The 14,585-nt window shown below is 47.9% G+C and overlaps 2 protein-coding genes across 4 annotated transcripts in view; one reads left to right on the forward strand and one right to left on the reverse strand.

Moving 5' to 3' along the window:
- The window catches only part of Syn3 (synapsin III), a 441,204-nt gene that overhangs the window by 238,407 nt on the left and 188,212 nt on the right, over positions 1-14,585 (reverse strand). The gene's annotated exons all lie outside the window — the stretch shown is intronic.
- The window catches only part of Timp3 (TIMP metallopeptidase inhibitor 3), a 52,358-nt gene continuing 39,417 nt past the window's right edge, over positions 1,645-14,585 (forward strand). The window contains exon 1 of the mRNA XM_020168452.2: positions 1,645-2,079. Coding sequence (XP_020024041.2) covers positions 1,959-2,079 — 121 coding nt within the window. The 5' untranslated portion in view covers positions 1,645-1,958. The remainder of the gene's footprint in view (positions 2,080-14,585) is intronic.

Consider the following 14,585-nt stretch of genomic DNA (forward strand, 5'->3'; position numbering starts at 1 on the left):
TTAGAAGGAAAAGAACATTCTTGGAAACACTCAGGAGGTGGAAGCAGATTGATGGGGAGTTCGAGGCCAGCCTGGGCTACACTGGGAGAACCTGTTTCAAAACAACAAAAACCACAGCAAAACCAAAATCAAACAAACAACATAAACCCAAAACAACAACAACACAACATTGTTGGAAATATCTGACTGGTAAACTGAGGGGTTTCTGAGAAAGAGAAATTTGCATTGCTCTGAATCCTTATTCCAAATTTTTAATACTCAAATGCATTTCCTAAACAGGATGAAGGAGGGAAAGGGAAAGGGAGAAGCGTAGAAAGGGAAAGACCTAGCTGCAAAAGGGCATGTGTGTAGTAGATTTAAATGCTGCTAAAAGTCCAGGGAAATACATGTCTCTCCTAAGAACAGTCACTGGGGGAGAATGGATTTTCCCCACCCCTCCTTTCTGGGCCTGTTTCCTCATCTGGAAGATACACATGAACTGGTGCCTGCTTTTCTTTTGTAGAAGGATTAGTGTGTGATATAAGGAGATGAAATGTGGAAGCCTGTTTTCGAAAATATCTAGCAGAATCAAGATATTAGTTAATAATCAGTATGGCAATCGCTTATTATTCACAATTATGCTACAGTGAAGTCATTTGGGATCCTGGATCGTCTCCTGGGATGTGGTTTAGCTCCAGTTTTGGATCAATTCAACCCCAAAGTCCTTGCTGAACGATGGAGACCTGTGCTGTGTGTGGACTGCTTCCACACTCTCCTGCCCTGTTTTCTTTTCTGTTCTTCAAATAAGCTCATAGCACTTGCTGCTCTCTCTCCGCCTGGTGCCCTCTCCTGAAGCCTGTGACAGGGTTGATCCTTAGAGCTTATTTTTCAGTGAGGAAGTCCCCTGGAAAACAGCGCCCTCCCCGTCATTTCTAACCCATGACTCTGTTCTGGTTTCTTCATAGAACTAGCATGGTAGAAGATTACCCTGTGCACTCAAGGATTTCCACGGCAGCAAGGTCTCTGTCCTGCTTACTCTAGCATCCAGAACACTGTGTGTTGAACGAATTCACAACTCTTTTGGCGCCGGGTGAGCTCAGGCAAACATCGATCTATCATAGCCAGCCACAAAAGACAGATGATTTCCTCCAACCCAGAAGAATGAGAGAAACAGGGAGAAAGGAAAAGATGTCATCTGTCTGGGTCTTTACCCCCACACCCCCGTCTCTGCTTTCTCCAGAGAAGGTGGAGGGGTAGCAGCATTCCCTGCTAGACTTTGCACCAGGCCGAGTCAAGGACTCCAGAGCGAGGTACCACTTCTGGCCAGAGGGGTTGTGCTGGGGTGGGTGATTAGTAGTTGATTCAGGTTTGGGGGGGTGGGTGCAGGCGAGCGGGGGCGCGGGACGCCGCGGGACCTGGCCAGGCAGCCGGCGCTGATCGGGGGAGGGGTGCCCAGCCCACCCGCTCGCGTGCCCACAGCGGCATTATTCCCTATAAGGATCTGAACGGTCCGGGCCGGCCCCGCCCCGTCGCCCCGCGCCCCCGGCCCCGCCCCCATTTTGGAGGGCCGATGAGGTAATGCAGCTCTGCCATTGGTCGGAGGGGGCGGGCCCCGCGCGCCGGAGGGAGGGGTCCCCGGGGGCCCCGCGCTATATCTCTCGGCAGCGGTGCGCAGCCCGCAGCTGGCAGGCCGCGAGCGCTCGGCGGCTTCTCGTCTGCTCCTCCAATTCCCGCTCCGGTTCCCGCTCCTCTTCCTGAGATCACCGCCCACCGGCCCGCGGAGTCGTGCGCCCGTCCCGAGGCAGCCTCAACGCGCCCCATCCCGTCCCGCTGGGCACTCGGAGGGCACCGCACCGGAAGCCAAAGTTGCCCCGCACAGCCGGCCGGGTGAGCTCCGGCTGCAGCAGCCCCGCCGGCGACGCGCACGGCAACTTTGGACAGGCCAGCAGCAGTCCCCGCAGCGGACGGCAGCAGCGGCAATGAGTCCCTGGCTCGGGCTCATCGTGCTCCTGGGCAGCTGGAGCCTGGGAGACTGGGGCACCGAGGCGTGCACATGCTCGCCTAGCCACCCCCAGGACGCCTTCTGCAACTCCGACATCGGTAAGCGCTCGTGGGGCCCCCGGGCGAGTCCCGCGCTGCAGCAGGAGACTCAGTTTCCTCGGGCAGGGTGCTCTGGCTTAGCTGAGCTGGGAGCTGCCCAGCAGAGGAGACTCACAGTGGCCCTTGCTCTCCTTTGGGGGCGTGAGGTCCCTGCTGCTTCTTTTGACATCTGGAAAATCTCCCCATTCACTAGTGAAGAGCTGGGGGAGCAGGGTGGGCCAGGATTCTTAAAAGTTGGAATGCTAGCTAAAGCGCTGGGATCTTGAGTTCCTTTTTAGAAAGAAGTTGTCAGCCCTGCGCAGGGAGAGTTACAGGAGAAACCTGCATCAGTATTCTGAGTGTGCATCATCTCTTGCACCCTTGAAGTTCATCCTTTTGCTTGAGGCCCAACCCAGCCGCAGGCTTTCCAAGCAAGTGCTAACCGAACTTCTCCCCCTGCCAAGTTTGGGTGAATATAGGGGAAAAGGCAGGAGAAAGCCGTGGGTTTGACCCACTCCCTGGCGGAACTGCATTTGAGAGTGTTGATAGCAAGCAGGAGGTGGCGTGTGTGAGGGATCACTTACCACAAAGCTGTGAAAATTCACAGGAAGGCTATTTTTTCCCCCTTGAATGGATGTGGGGAGGGAGGGAGGATGAACAGTGGAAAAATTTGTCACCCAAAGAACAAAGATGCCAAGGATCATATCATGATGACAGTTCCAAACTGGACTTTGTGTATTGATTAGAGAGACCAGTTTTTAAGGAGGACCTGAGAGTGCCCTGGGAAAACTTGTCCAGGAGTGTTGGGGACACTTGTGTTTGGAGGGCCAAAGGTGGAGTAGCAGCTGGAAAACATCGCTCTCTCCCCTCTAGCTCATAAAGCATTCAGTTCCAAGGATCCTGCTGTGTGTGGTTGTGTGTGTGTGCGCGCCCGCTGAGGGGTGGGTGGGATGCGGTCTAGCCGCCCTCTGCCTATGTCCATTCAGAGGTGAAGAATGGAGCATGTGTGCTTTAACTATGGTCATAAAGGGGAAGGAAATTTTCCACAGGGTCTTGGGTGAGGGACTCTGCAAGTGTGTTGTGGTGGGGAGTGGGAGGAGGCTGGTGATTGGGGTAGGGGAGCCAGCTGAGGTTGGGAGGGGCTTGGCTGGTCAGCCAGGCCAGCCCTGGAGAAATCAAGCGGGTGACTGTGGTGACCAGAAGGTCAGTCCAGTTGGTAGCTGAGAGTGTTTGTGTGACCTGGGGTCACCCTTGTTAGAGGGTTCCTGGGATCCACAGGCAGGCCCTTCCCTCTCCCCCGGGGAGCCGGTTGGCCCCTGGCTTAGTGGATTGCTTAGAAGGATCCTTTGGGTTGCCTGGAGCCTGAGAAAGTCTTCTCCCTCTTCCCCTGAGCTCCTCCACCCAAATTTCACTTGGCCTTTCCGTCCTCACCCCTGTTGGTGACATTCTGCCTCATGAGAGCTGCCAAGTTCTGGTGGTGTTCAGTGCAACACCTGGTTGGGAGCTAGCAGGTGGAGTCAGGGCGTGCACACCACAGCCCAAGTCCTCTGTCTGAGAATGGGCTGGGTGTGCTCTGTGGACTCTGTGGTATATGTACGGGCGAGAGGGGCCACCTCCCTCCCCTGTGCCCTTTGCTTTGAGATTCCCACCCTAGAAGTCCACTGGGGGAAGAGTAGAAACAGGAGCCAGTGAACCAGGCTCTCAGAGGGACCTCCTGAATGCAGTTGCCTGCTTAGATGTCTGCATAGAGTTCCTGCTGTGGGTCTGGACTAGTTTCTTGTCATTTCTTTGGATTCATTCAAGAAATAGCTCCTTTCTCCCCTTAACAAACTTTCCCCTGAGAAAAGCTAAGTTACCAAGAAGTATGCAAAACTTAGAACATTATAGTAGCAAAAATGAAAAATCTTCAGTGCTCTGGCGTGGATCCCAACTTGCTCGGTCTCAGTTTGGTGCACTGCACTGGTGGCAGGGATGAGCTAATGCTTTTAAAAATGGGAGGTGTGGGTGTGGGCCCTGGCTTGCTGACCTCCCTCTGCAGCCTTGCCTTACAGCCTCAGGCACTCTGCTGCCTCCAGCAGGTGGCTCCCAACTGTCCCTACTCAGAGTCTTTTTCCTTTGCAGTCTGGCTGAAGTTCTGCCCCTTCTTTCCTAAAGGAGATATGAGTGGCAGCTTTTCAGTCCCCTTCATGTCTGACACCCCACTAATCGACACCAGAGCCCACTAAAAGTGCTAAAGGCAGCCTGCCACTTTCCTCTTCCAGAACCTTCCTGGTTGTTTTCTCTTCCTAGCTGGGTTATGTGTTGGTGGGGAAAGGGCACAGCATGCCTGGTTTGGTCCTCCGTAAGGCTCCCCCGATGGCCTTCCCTCTCCCGTTGCCTTATCCATAGGTGTCACTTTTTCTCTTTCTTCCTCAAAGCCCAGGGGACTGGTACAGCCTTCTGGGTGAGGAGGAGTTAATAGGTGTTTCTATGGCAACTCCAGGCCTTGCACCTTATCGAAGTGTTTAGGAGAAGAATAAACTACATGCCGGCTTATAAAACACACCGTGGGGCAAAGAAAGGAACTCAGCAGCAGCCAGGATGTCTGTGGCCCCCTCCCTACCAGTCACTGCCCCTAAAACTCCTGACAAAACCTTGGCTGTGGAGGGGGGAGGAGGAGGCACTGGGAATGAAGGAGGCGGCCTTGGCCTGCCGGATCCTGCACTGGCAGCACCATCCAGTTCAGGAAGGGGTGGGCAGTGCCCAGAGCTTTCTGAAAGCTGGTGTGTGTGTGTGTGTGTGTGTGTGTGTGTGTGTGTGTGTGTGTATGCTGCAGAAATAGGGGGCAGGAGAGGGTTTTGCTTCTGATGACCAAGCCCTTCCACCCTTTTCTCCACCCCACCTGCCCCTGCAAGGAGCAATGGGGCTGTCAGATATAGGGTTGGGGCTGCCCCCTGAGCCCGTGGGGAACTGGAGACTAGGGTTCTGTTGGGGGCCAGCTGCCAGCCGTGGAGGATGGCCCCGGATATCTCTGAATTGTTTTGACAGGGCCTTTGCCAGCAGAGTCCTTCAGTATCAGATCTGAGGTTGTGGTTTTTGTAAAGAAGCCATTTCCAAGAAACCAGATCCATTCTCCACTCTCACACAATTACACCTCTACACTGGGCTTTGTGACCTAAGAAGAATGAAAGGATCAGACTTTGGAGCCAAGCCAGCCATCTGGTAGTGGTAGAGAACCCAGGTTACCAACATCTTGGGAACCATGGAAAGAGAAGGACTGCTTTTGGGTTGGGGGAAAGAAAAGACAGCTCTCAGATCCCTTCAGGGTGTAAGTACTTCACATTCTATCCAGCAGCCTTAAGACTAGGCATTACACTCATTTTTTAGATGGAAATACTGAGGCTGAGAGAAGTTATGCTTGTCTAAGGCCAAGTCATTGTGGAGCTCCAAGACTCTCCTGCTCTAATGGGAATAGTCAGGGCTCCCCAGGGTAGCTGCCAGGCTGTGTATAGGAAGTGGGGGTAGGAAAGCCAGAGAGGAAGCCAGGAGACTGGGTCTCTGCTGGGGAAGCTGCCCCTCTGACAGTTCTGTGTCCTTTTCACAGTCCCTGGATAGATAAGACTAGAAAGTGGCCTGGAAGTGGCTCTGGTGGAGAGATCTGTTTGTTTTGCTGGAATAGCAGGAACCATTCAGCACCACTGCTGAATAGCACATTCCAACAGGTTCATTAATGAAAAACAAAAACAACACAATTCTCCATTGCCTTTGCTTTTACCACTCCAGCCAGTGTGGACAAGGAGGCCCCTTCTTCTAGCCTTTGTCATAGGCAACTTCTGGGTGGCCTCAAGAGGCAGTGTGGGGTGGTGGAAAGGCCATGGGGAGGGCAGAGCTGGGCTCAAATCCTTCCTCCTGGCTTGTTGGCTGTTGTGGTTAGGCACATTAGTGGACATCTGTAAGCTTTAGTATCCTCGTTTACAAAATGCCATGAATAACTTGTGCCACCTCAGACATTTTTTTATTCACCCTTTAAAGTTACAAGTATTATATGAGTATATCCTATGTTCATGCATTTATATATGTTTCCATCCATCTGTCCATCCATCTGTCATCTACTCATCCACCCATCTACCTACCTATCCATTTTCAATCAGTCAATCAATCTATCTATCTATCTATCTAATCTACCTCATTACCTATACCTAAAATCAAAGAAAGATAAAGTCCTTTTGGATTACTGCATCTAATTCTAGTCCCATCTCCAAATCCCTTCCTCCGTATGTGTTTCCATACATAGGTATCCATAGAAAATTTGTAGTACTTTATTTCCTTAGAAACTTGAACAGTTGCCCTCTGTAAATAGTGGAGCATCACATATAGCATTCTTTTTTTCATTCAACACCGTGTATCAGAGATGTTTCCCAATTATTGTACATATAGTTCTACCTTATTCTTTTTATGCATGGCACTTCTTGGGGTTATACTTAAAAAACTCGTAAGAGGTAGAGCAGTTACTGTGTGCCAGGCACCATTCTAAACAATTAATATGCATTAGCTCATTTAATTCTCTCAACAGTCCCAATGGCAGGTGTGTTTTTGTCATTTCCACTTTACAGCTAAGGAAACCTAGACTCAAAGAAAAATTAGGTGACTTGTTCACCTTACCTGCATCTTACCCCATGTAGCCTGATGCTAACATATATCCAACTAGTATACTAGATATCCTACTTGCCATATCATATATGTGCACTATTAAATATTCCTATAGGGATACCTTCGTTTACTTAGCCACCCCCTCAGATAGATATCTAAGTTTCTAACAATTCATCCTTAGAAGGGCACGTAAACAAAGCCAGTGTGAAGTCCTCTTGTTCATGTGTACAAGCATTTCTCTAGGGAAAATGTGCAGTTGGAATTATTGACACGAAGTATGTGCACTTCACACTTGAATAGCTCCTGTCGATTTACCTCCAGAGCAACTGTGTGGATATAGTTCTTTTCAGATGTGCGACATGGAGGCTGGAGGGACGATTACAGCTCTGAGCTTGAGATACTGCCAGACTTCTCTCAAAAGGGAAAACGATTTAGAATTTTTATTGACTTTCTGAGAACTTTTCTCTTTTTGCTTACCCCTTTGTCTCTTTGAAAGGGAGCAAAATTAGGGCCACTTAGACCAAGCTAATAGGATCATTGTTATATGGAGAGAGGGGTTTAAATGCCAGGAAAGCCATGCCCTTGACCTGTGGTTTTGGAGTAATTCATTGAGTGATGAATTCCATTCTGGGCTTTTGCTTTCATAATAAGCAGTAGGTTTTTTTTTTAAATTGCAGTACTGGGGTTTCAACTCAGGGCCTACACCTTGAGCTACTCCACCAGCTCATTTTTGTGATTTCTTTTTTTTTTGAGATAGGGTCTCACAAACTATTTGCCTGGGCTGGCTTCAAACAACAATCCTCTTGATCTCTGCCTCCTAAGCAGCTAGGATTATAAGCATGAGCCATCAGGGCCCAGCTAGCAGTAGATCTTTTGTTATACAAAGGTGCTTGATGTTGGGGTTTCACATGAACTAGGCTTCAAAAGCATATGTATAAACACATATGCACAGAGGCTTGCTTTTTGACTCAAAGATGTCCCCTTGCCAGGCTCATGGTGGCATCAAAAGGACTCATCCCTTTGACCTCTATCTCCCCTCATTGTTGCAAATGGATGGTGCTTGGATGGGAGTGATGGGTTGGCCGTAAGGATGGAGATGGACTCCTGAGACCCAGGCAGGGTGGGCCCAATCACAAGACTCCACAGATTCTGGAGCCTCATCATTATAGGAGCTGGTTAAGAGAGAATTCCACTGTCCTGATTAAAATTCCTCAGTGGAGTCATGGTAGAGTGTCATAAAATTGCTTTTACAAGAGCAGTGTGGACCCCACCCATCTCTTGATCATAGTCTCATCACTGGCCCTGACTACTCCAGCTGTCCATAGTCTGTCCTGGCTCCCGGCCCATGCTGTGCCCTGAGTTTGTACACCCTCATTAACGTCTCATTCTCCAGGTCTCATTTGGTTCAATTTTCCTGCCCACTGCCTGGCATTGGTGCAGAAGAACAATCATGCATTATCCAAATTTTAACTGTGCTTCAAAACACCAGCTCTAGTAAAAAATCAGATTCTCTGAAGCTGTACATCTAAACCTTCTGAAAGGGGAGTCACCTGTTTTGCTGTCTGTGTCACTTGATAAGTCTGGTCCCATCTTTTGGTGGACATAATCCTCCAGCAACCTCTCAGAAAAAAAAAGTGCAGATTTGCACATGCCACTCCAGTCGGTGGTCACCAAGTATAATTACCTTTTCTTGAGATGCACTTACAATGTGTCAGGCAGTGTCCTGAAGTCCGTACTTCACTGTCATCCGTGAAGTAGGGGTTACCCATCCAGCTGCCTGGTGAACAGTCTGGGGCTAGAAAGTCAACCACTTGCTGGACACCACACCATTAAGAAACAGTCTGGCTGGAACCTGCATGTGCTTAGGCTATCTCCAAAGCCTGTGTTGTAAACCAGCCATCATGCTGACCAAGAACCACAGTGCTTGGGAAGACTCAGGAAAATTCTACTACCCATTTTGCAACACCCATGCATTGTTTTCTTGACTCCTTGAGCCTCCTCAGTTGGCTTATCTTTGAGTTTCTCCTGTAGGCAGCCTAATCTCTCTAGAGCCTGCCTCCCCTGCTGCTCTCGATTTTGTTACTGTGTCATACCAGGGGATGACAACTTCTGGGATCCCAAGGAAACCAGCCTCATGCCTTAGTTCAGGTTCTTCTGAACCAGCTGTTCCCAGTTTCTCAACACCAAGGAGTACTTTTTTTTTTTCGGTGCTGGGGAACGAACTCAGGGCCTTGCACTTGCCGGGCAAGCGCTCTTCCACTGAGCTAAATCCCCAACCCCCCAAGGAGTACTTTTAAAAATTAACTTTTCATCGACTTCATGGGTGGAGTATTATTTGTTCACTAAAAAACAAATTGAAATCGAAAACTGCCCCAATACTAGCCAGTCATTATTTGGACATAATTAGCTAATATGCTAATTGCAGCCAAACTAAGGAAGCTTGGTGTTTTCTTGAACCTGGGAAGTTTTGTCACAGGTTCCTGGGTGATTGGCTGGGTGGCATATGTAACCACTGAAAAGATCTCATGGCTGCTTTGTAAATCACCACACTCTGCCACTTAAGTTTTATGCCAATTTATGGTCTCTCAACTGTGGGCAGGTTCCATGAATTTACCACCCTTGCATCCTCCCCATGTTACTCACAGTGTTTTGAACAGGGCTGGTGGAGCTAGCAGGTGACTGATGTGTTCCATTGGAGTGGACCCCCTTTCAGAGGTGTGATCTGGGTTCAGGTACTTGTTTTCCTATGGTTATCTCTGCCAGCCTGAGTAGACAAAGTCTTGTTTCTAGCTAAAGGGGTAGTATTTGAAAGGAGGCCCCAACGTGTCTATCCCAGCTGTAGTGTGACTAAGAGGTCTTTTTGCTCAGTTGCTAAAAAAAATTAGTGTCTGCAGCTGCAGAGGGGCCTAGAGAAGCCATCTGTGGGGCTGGGATGGCTTGGCTCCTGTAGAAGAGACAGTCCACACTGCCTAATGCCCATGTTTGATTTATGTGTATGTAGACCTTATCACCTAGTGGCGGCATTCATGGCTCAGACACTAGATAGAGGCTTTCAGTGTTGCCAGGCCTGTGCCACCTGGCTTTTTGTGGAGGTGGGGAAGGGAAGAAAAACCATATGATTTGGCCTCAGAGAACCAAAGGTAAAGTTCATCCAGGGAAAAAAACAGCCCTGGGATGATGGATGGGGGGAAAGGGTAGAGAAGGGAAATCCTGAGCAGAGCAAGCCTCCAGAACCAGACATCTTCAATATCACACAGCAGTTATCCTCCTACCACTGTGTCCTCCTGAAATGAGGGCCTAGGCCCAGGGCAGCCCAGCTGCCTGCAGAGAAGGACCTTTCGCTTAGAACTCGCTAGGCCTCACATCAGGATGTGGGGGAAGGCAGAGCTTGTCAGGTGGATCCAACTCCATGAAGACAAAGCTTCATGACTCAAGGCCTGGCTAAACTGTGTGTGTTTTATCTGTTAGAAAGGGTTGCCTTGTGACCTTGAGTTTATCATCATAGATAGACTCATAGCCTTTTAGATTTGGAGACCTGGTAGCTCTGCTGAGCTCTGCTCCAGCAAGTTCTTTGGCCTCGTTTATCTCATCTATAAAATGAGGGAAATTGATAGCACATACCCAATGGGTTGAAGACTACATGAAGGATTCAGGGAAGATGTTAGCACAGAATCTGCCACATACTAAAGGCTCAATAAGCATTAGTTTTGAGTAGTGTTATTACATAGCAGAAAGAGTATTCTCTATTTTTGGTAAGAAAAATGGGACTGTGAGGGGTGATGGGGGCATTTTCCAGGGTCGCATATAGAGAACTGAGTTTCAGAATCATCATGATTGTTGATATCCACCCCTTTCCTGGACTTCCCAAATCCGTTGCTTTGTGTTTTATCATTCTGCCTCCTACTGGACACAGAAACAACACAGCTCCTTACGCTAAGCTTAACAAAATTCATGACTCTTCATAGTTTAGTCCTAAGTGCGCTTGATCTCATTTGATGATCACAACATTCCGAGGAGGAAAGCAAGGTGATGGTGGGAGTTGTTCTCACTGAATGGATGTTAGTCGAGAACTGGTGAAGCATGGTAACTCAGCCCTATCGCCAATGCATGGAATTGGGATTGGAACCCATGACTTCTGAGAACAAGTTCAACCCTCTGCAAGGGTCTGGCACTGCCCTGCTTTCTTTAGGCTGCTTCAGCACATTTTCTTTTGATAGGCAGAGGTAGGAGATACTGAGGTGGCCATAGGGAAGGCCCTGGAAATGGACTGGTAATACCAAACTTGGATGACAAGTCAGTCCCCCCCTCCACACCCCTGGTCCCTGTCCACTGCCAGGGCTGGCAGATGCAATGTTGTGTGTTGGGAGGAGCATGGCCTCCAGGAAGGAGAGCTGAGGTCTACTTCAGGTTTCAGTGACTCTAGAACAACCTTGGTGATGTCAGTCCTCCCTGGACTTTGGCCTCTTATCTGTAAACTTGAAGGTTTGGCTCTATGTGGTGTGCATACACTTTTTTCACATATGTTTTACTGAATGCCTACTGCCTACTATGTCAAGTATCTCTGGCTTAAGTTCCCTTGCAAAGGGCTCTCTAGCGTAATTGAATAATTGAACAGCTAAATCCTACCCTGGAGGAGGTAACTTTGTTAGAAATATGGCCTGTAAGATCAGAGCCAGGATTTTTGTGGTTATGAAAGCAGATGAGGACACTGACTGAACAAAACCTCCAATGAACTGAGATACTTTACAGAAGACATGTGTGACCACACCACTTCAGGTTGGAGTACAAATAGCAACCTTGCAGACTAATCTATGACTAGAGTTCAGAATCAAGGTCACTTCGGGATCTGTCATTGATTGCTGGAGCACTTGGTACAAAATGGAGCCCCAGTAACACCATTACAAAATCTGTGGACAAGAGATGGGGTTCAAACTCAATGCCCATCAAAACAAGGCCTGCCTTATCCGCAGTCTACTTGAGCACTTCCTTGCTTCAGAACATTTGATTAAGTGGCTTGGTTTAAACATTTTCTGCAGTTGAGCAGACTTCTGTCATGGAAGATAGGCTCAGATCAAAGACCTTAATTAAGACACACCATCTGACAGAACCCTTGTTCACCTGCACAAAGAGAAGGAGTGGAAGACCCAAGTGAAACTGGCCCACTGAGCAGTCACAACCTGCTCTCCTCCCCAGGGGCAGGACAGAATCCCAGAGATCCTGTGACTGCAGCTTCCTGGTGGTCAACAGTCCCCAGAGGACTGAGATTCACGGACATCCCAACATCTGCATGATTCTCAGCAACGTGGTTCTGAGCAACGTGGCACGATAGGGAAAGCCTACACCTGTGGTGGGCAGGTAGGGGTGGGCTCCATGCCCCTCTTTAACTGATTGTCTTCTGGCCTGAGCTTCCTCACCTGGCAGCCAGGCCAGGTTGTAAACCCAGATGCCTACAGGTTTGTTTGTTGTTTTTTTTTTTTTTTTTTGCATAGTAAGCATATTGGAATATTACTCATATGTGCCAAAATATGTATGTTCCCAGTCTCTTTTTTCCCCCCACTTTAGAGGGATAAGTGAGTACTAAATTTTTTTTTTCAGCACTGGGAATTGAACCCAGGGTGTTGTGCATGCTAGGCAAATGCTCTGCCACTTGAACCATGCCCGCAGACCTTTTGTTTATATTTTGGTTTTGAGATAGGGTTATGCTAAGTTGGCCTGGCTTGGCCTTGAACTCTCAATCTTCCTACTTCCTCCTCCTAGTTAGCTAGGATTACACCTGGCTTAAAAATGATTTGCTTTAAGATACACAATAAGACAGTGGGCATACAGCATGGTACCGAGCACTTCATCTTTGGCCTTGGAATTGGGAAGGCAATAGAGAGTGGTGGTGACTGAGGTGAACTGGAGAATTCATGTCCGTTTGAAGGGGGCAGTTGCTGTCCAGCTCTAGGCTATTGGGATATGAGGCCAGTGTTGCCACATTTATGACCTCTTGGAATAAGCTAGAAATCCAAATTCTTGTGTAAAATCTTACAGTTTTTAAATGTCAGCACAATGAAAAAGGACACACACACACCCCAAACAAAACACGCCCCTGGGCTAGATTAGCCTCGTGGGTCCCTAGTTTCCTGACCTTGAGTCCCTATGACCTCTTGAATTTCCCTTGGGTTCTTGGATCTCTGAGTGGATATGAACATTTTTAAAGTGTGTGACCCCAGGGACATTGCTTATGTGCTTGGTATTGTACCTTCTCCAGCTTCTGAAATGATTATGAGCATAGGTTCTGGTGTTGGACTACCTGGCTCAAACTTTGGCTTTATCATTTGCTAGCTGCATGGTCTGGGAAAGCCAGCCCTTCTCAGCCTCGCTTTTCCCACGTAGAGCTTGGAGTGTGCAATGGTACCTTTTCCTCAGAGGGCTGTGGGAGAATTCATTGAGATACTGAAAATAAAAGGCTTGGCCCATTGCCTGGCATGTATTAAGGGCTTGATAAACACCAGCCATCATAGTATTACGACTTGGTATTATTACCTCCCCCAGATGGAGCCAAGTCTTACTCATGGGGTCACTGCCTGCTGTCAGAAAGTATCATGAATGGGTAAAAGATGTCTGAGAAGGATAGCTTTCCATCCTTTGCAGACACCAGTGTACTTCGCTGGAGCATACTAAACAGTGGCAATTGCCTTGGGAAATACAACAAAAGCTATCAGTCATCCTTTTCTAACAGAGAAGACAGGAGCTGGCTGGGAAAACCAGAGGGGAGATTTGGAGCTCAGGTGCTGATGAGGGTACCAGCACCATGGGGTGCTGGATGGATTTTATTTATTCAGATTCCTTTAAGCTAGAGGAGATTCCTGGAGGCTCCTGAAACTTAATGCCACACCTGGATCCTTAACATCTGGGTGTGATTTTGTTTAAAAAGTTAACCCTAAATTGTTCAGATTCCTTCTGGTGTCCCTCTGAGAACAGTTTCTTACTGGTAGATCAGAAGGACAGAAAGGCAATGAACGCTGAGGCCAGCACTGGCTGGGGGAAAGAAGTCACAAGCCAGCCACACATGCAGTTTGAAATTTTCTTATAGTCACATTATAAGAGGGGAAATAGGTGAAATTCATTTCAATACTGTACTTAACCTCATATATCTGAAATAGGATCATTTATTCCACCAGATATTTTAGAAACTATTGATGAGATTTTGTATCTTTAAAACTAAGTTGTGGAAATTGCATGTGTGCCTTCTACTCAGCATATCTGAGTCGGGACTCATGGCATTTGAATTGCTCACCAGCAATTCAAATTAATATGGCTGCCATACTAATAGGACGGCACAGACCAAGATAATATTTGTGAATGCAGGACATCATTTCTCCCTCTTCTTCTTGTTTTGTGAGCTGCACATGGAGATGTGGGGAAGCTGGAGATGGACTGGGCCAACCAAACTTGAATGCTACCTACTCAGCTTTTCTGCAAGCGGCTTCAGGCTATGAGGTCCTAGGACAGAGAGCCATACATTTTAGTTTTGTAGAAACTATCTGACCCAATTCTCTCATTTGACAACTGGGGAAACTGAGGCCCGGAGAGGCAGAGCAATTTCACCTAAGAGATTGAGCTGCAATGAAAATAATAATATTTGGTAATGTTTAACATATGGAGTCATTTTAATGCTAAATTTATTTATGCCATATCATCTTAAACTCTTATTACCACTCAGTGAGGTAGGTACTTTTCTTCCTAATCTGAAGATGAAGAAATTGAGACCTAGGGGAATTTAACGTTAAAGCCACTAATGTTTATTGACATCTGTTCTAAGAACTCTTCACATATGCATACATTAACATAAATTCTATTATTTACTACGAGCCTACATGTTAGGGCATTATTGTTATCATCATCACCCCACT

The sequence above is a fragment of the Castor canadensis genome, chromosome 8, assembly GCF_047511655.1.
Source record: "Castor canadensis chromosome 8, mCasCan1.hap1v2, whole genome shotgun sequence".
Taxonomy (NCBI): domain Eukaryota; kingdom Metazoa; phylum Chordata; class Mammalia; order Rodentia; family Castoridae; genus Castor; species Castor canadensis.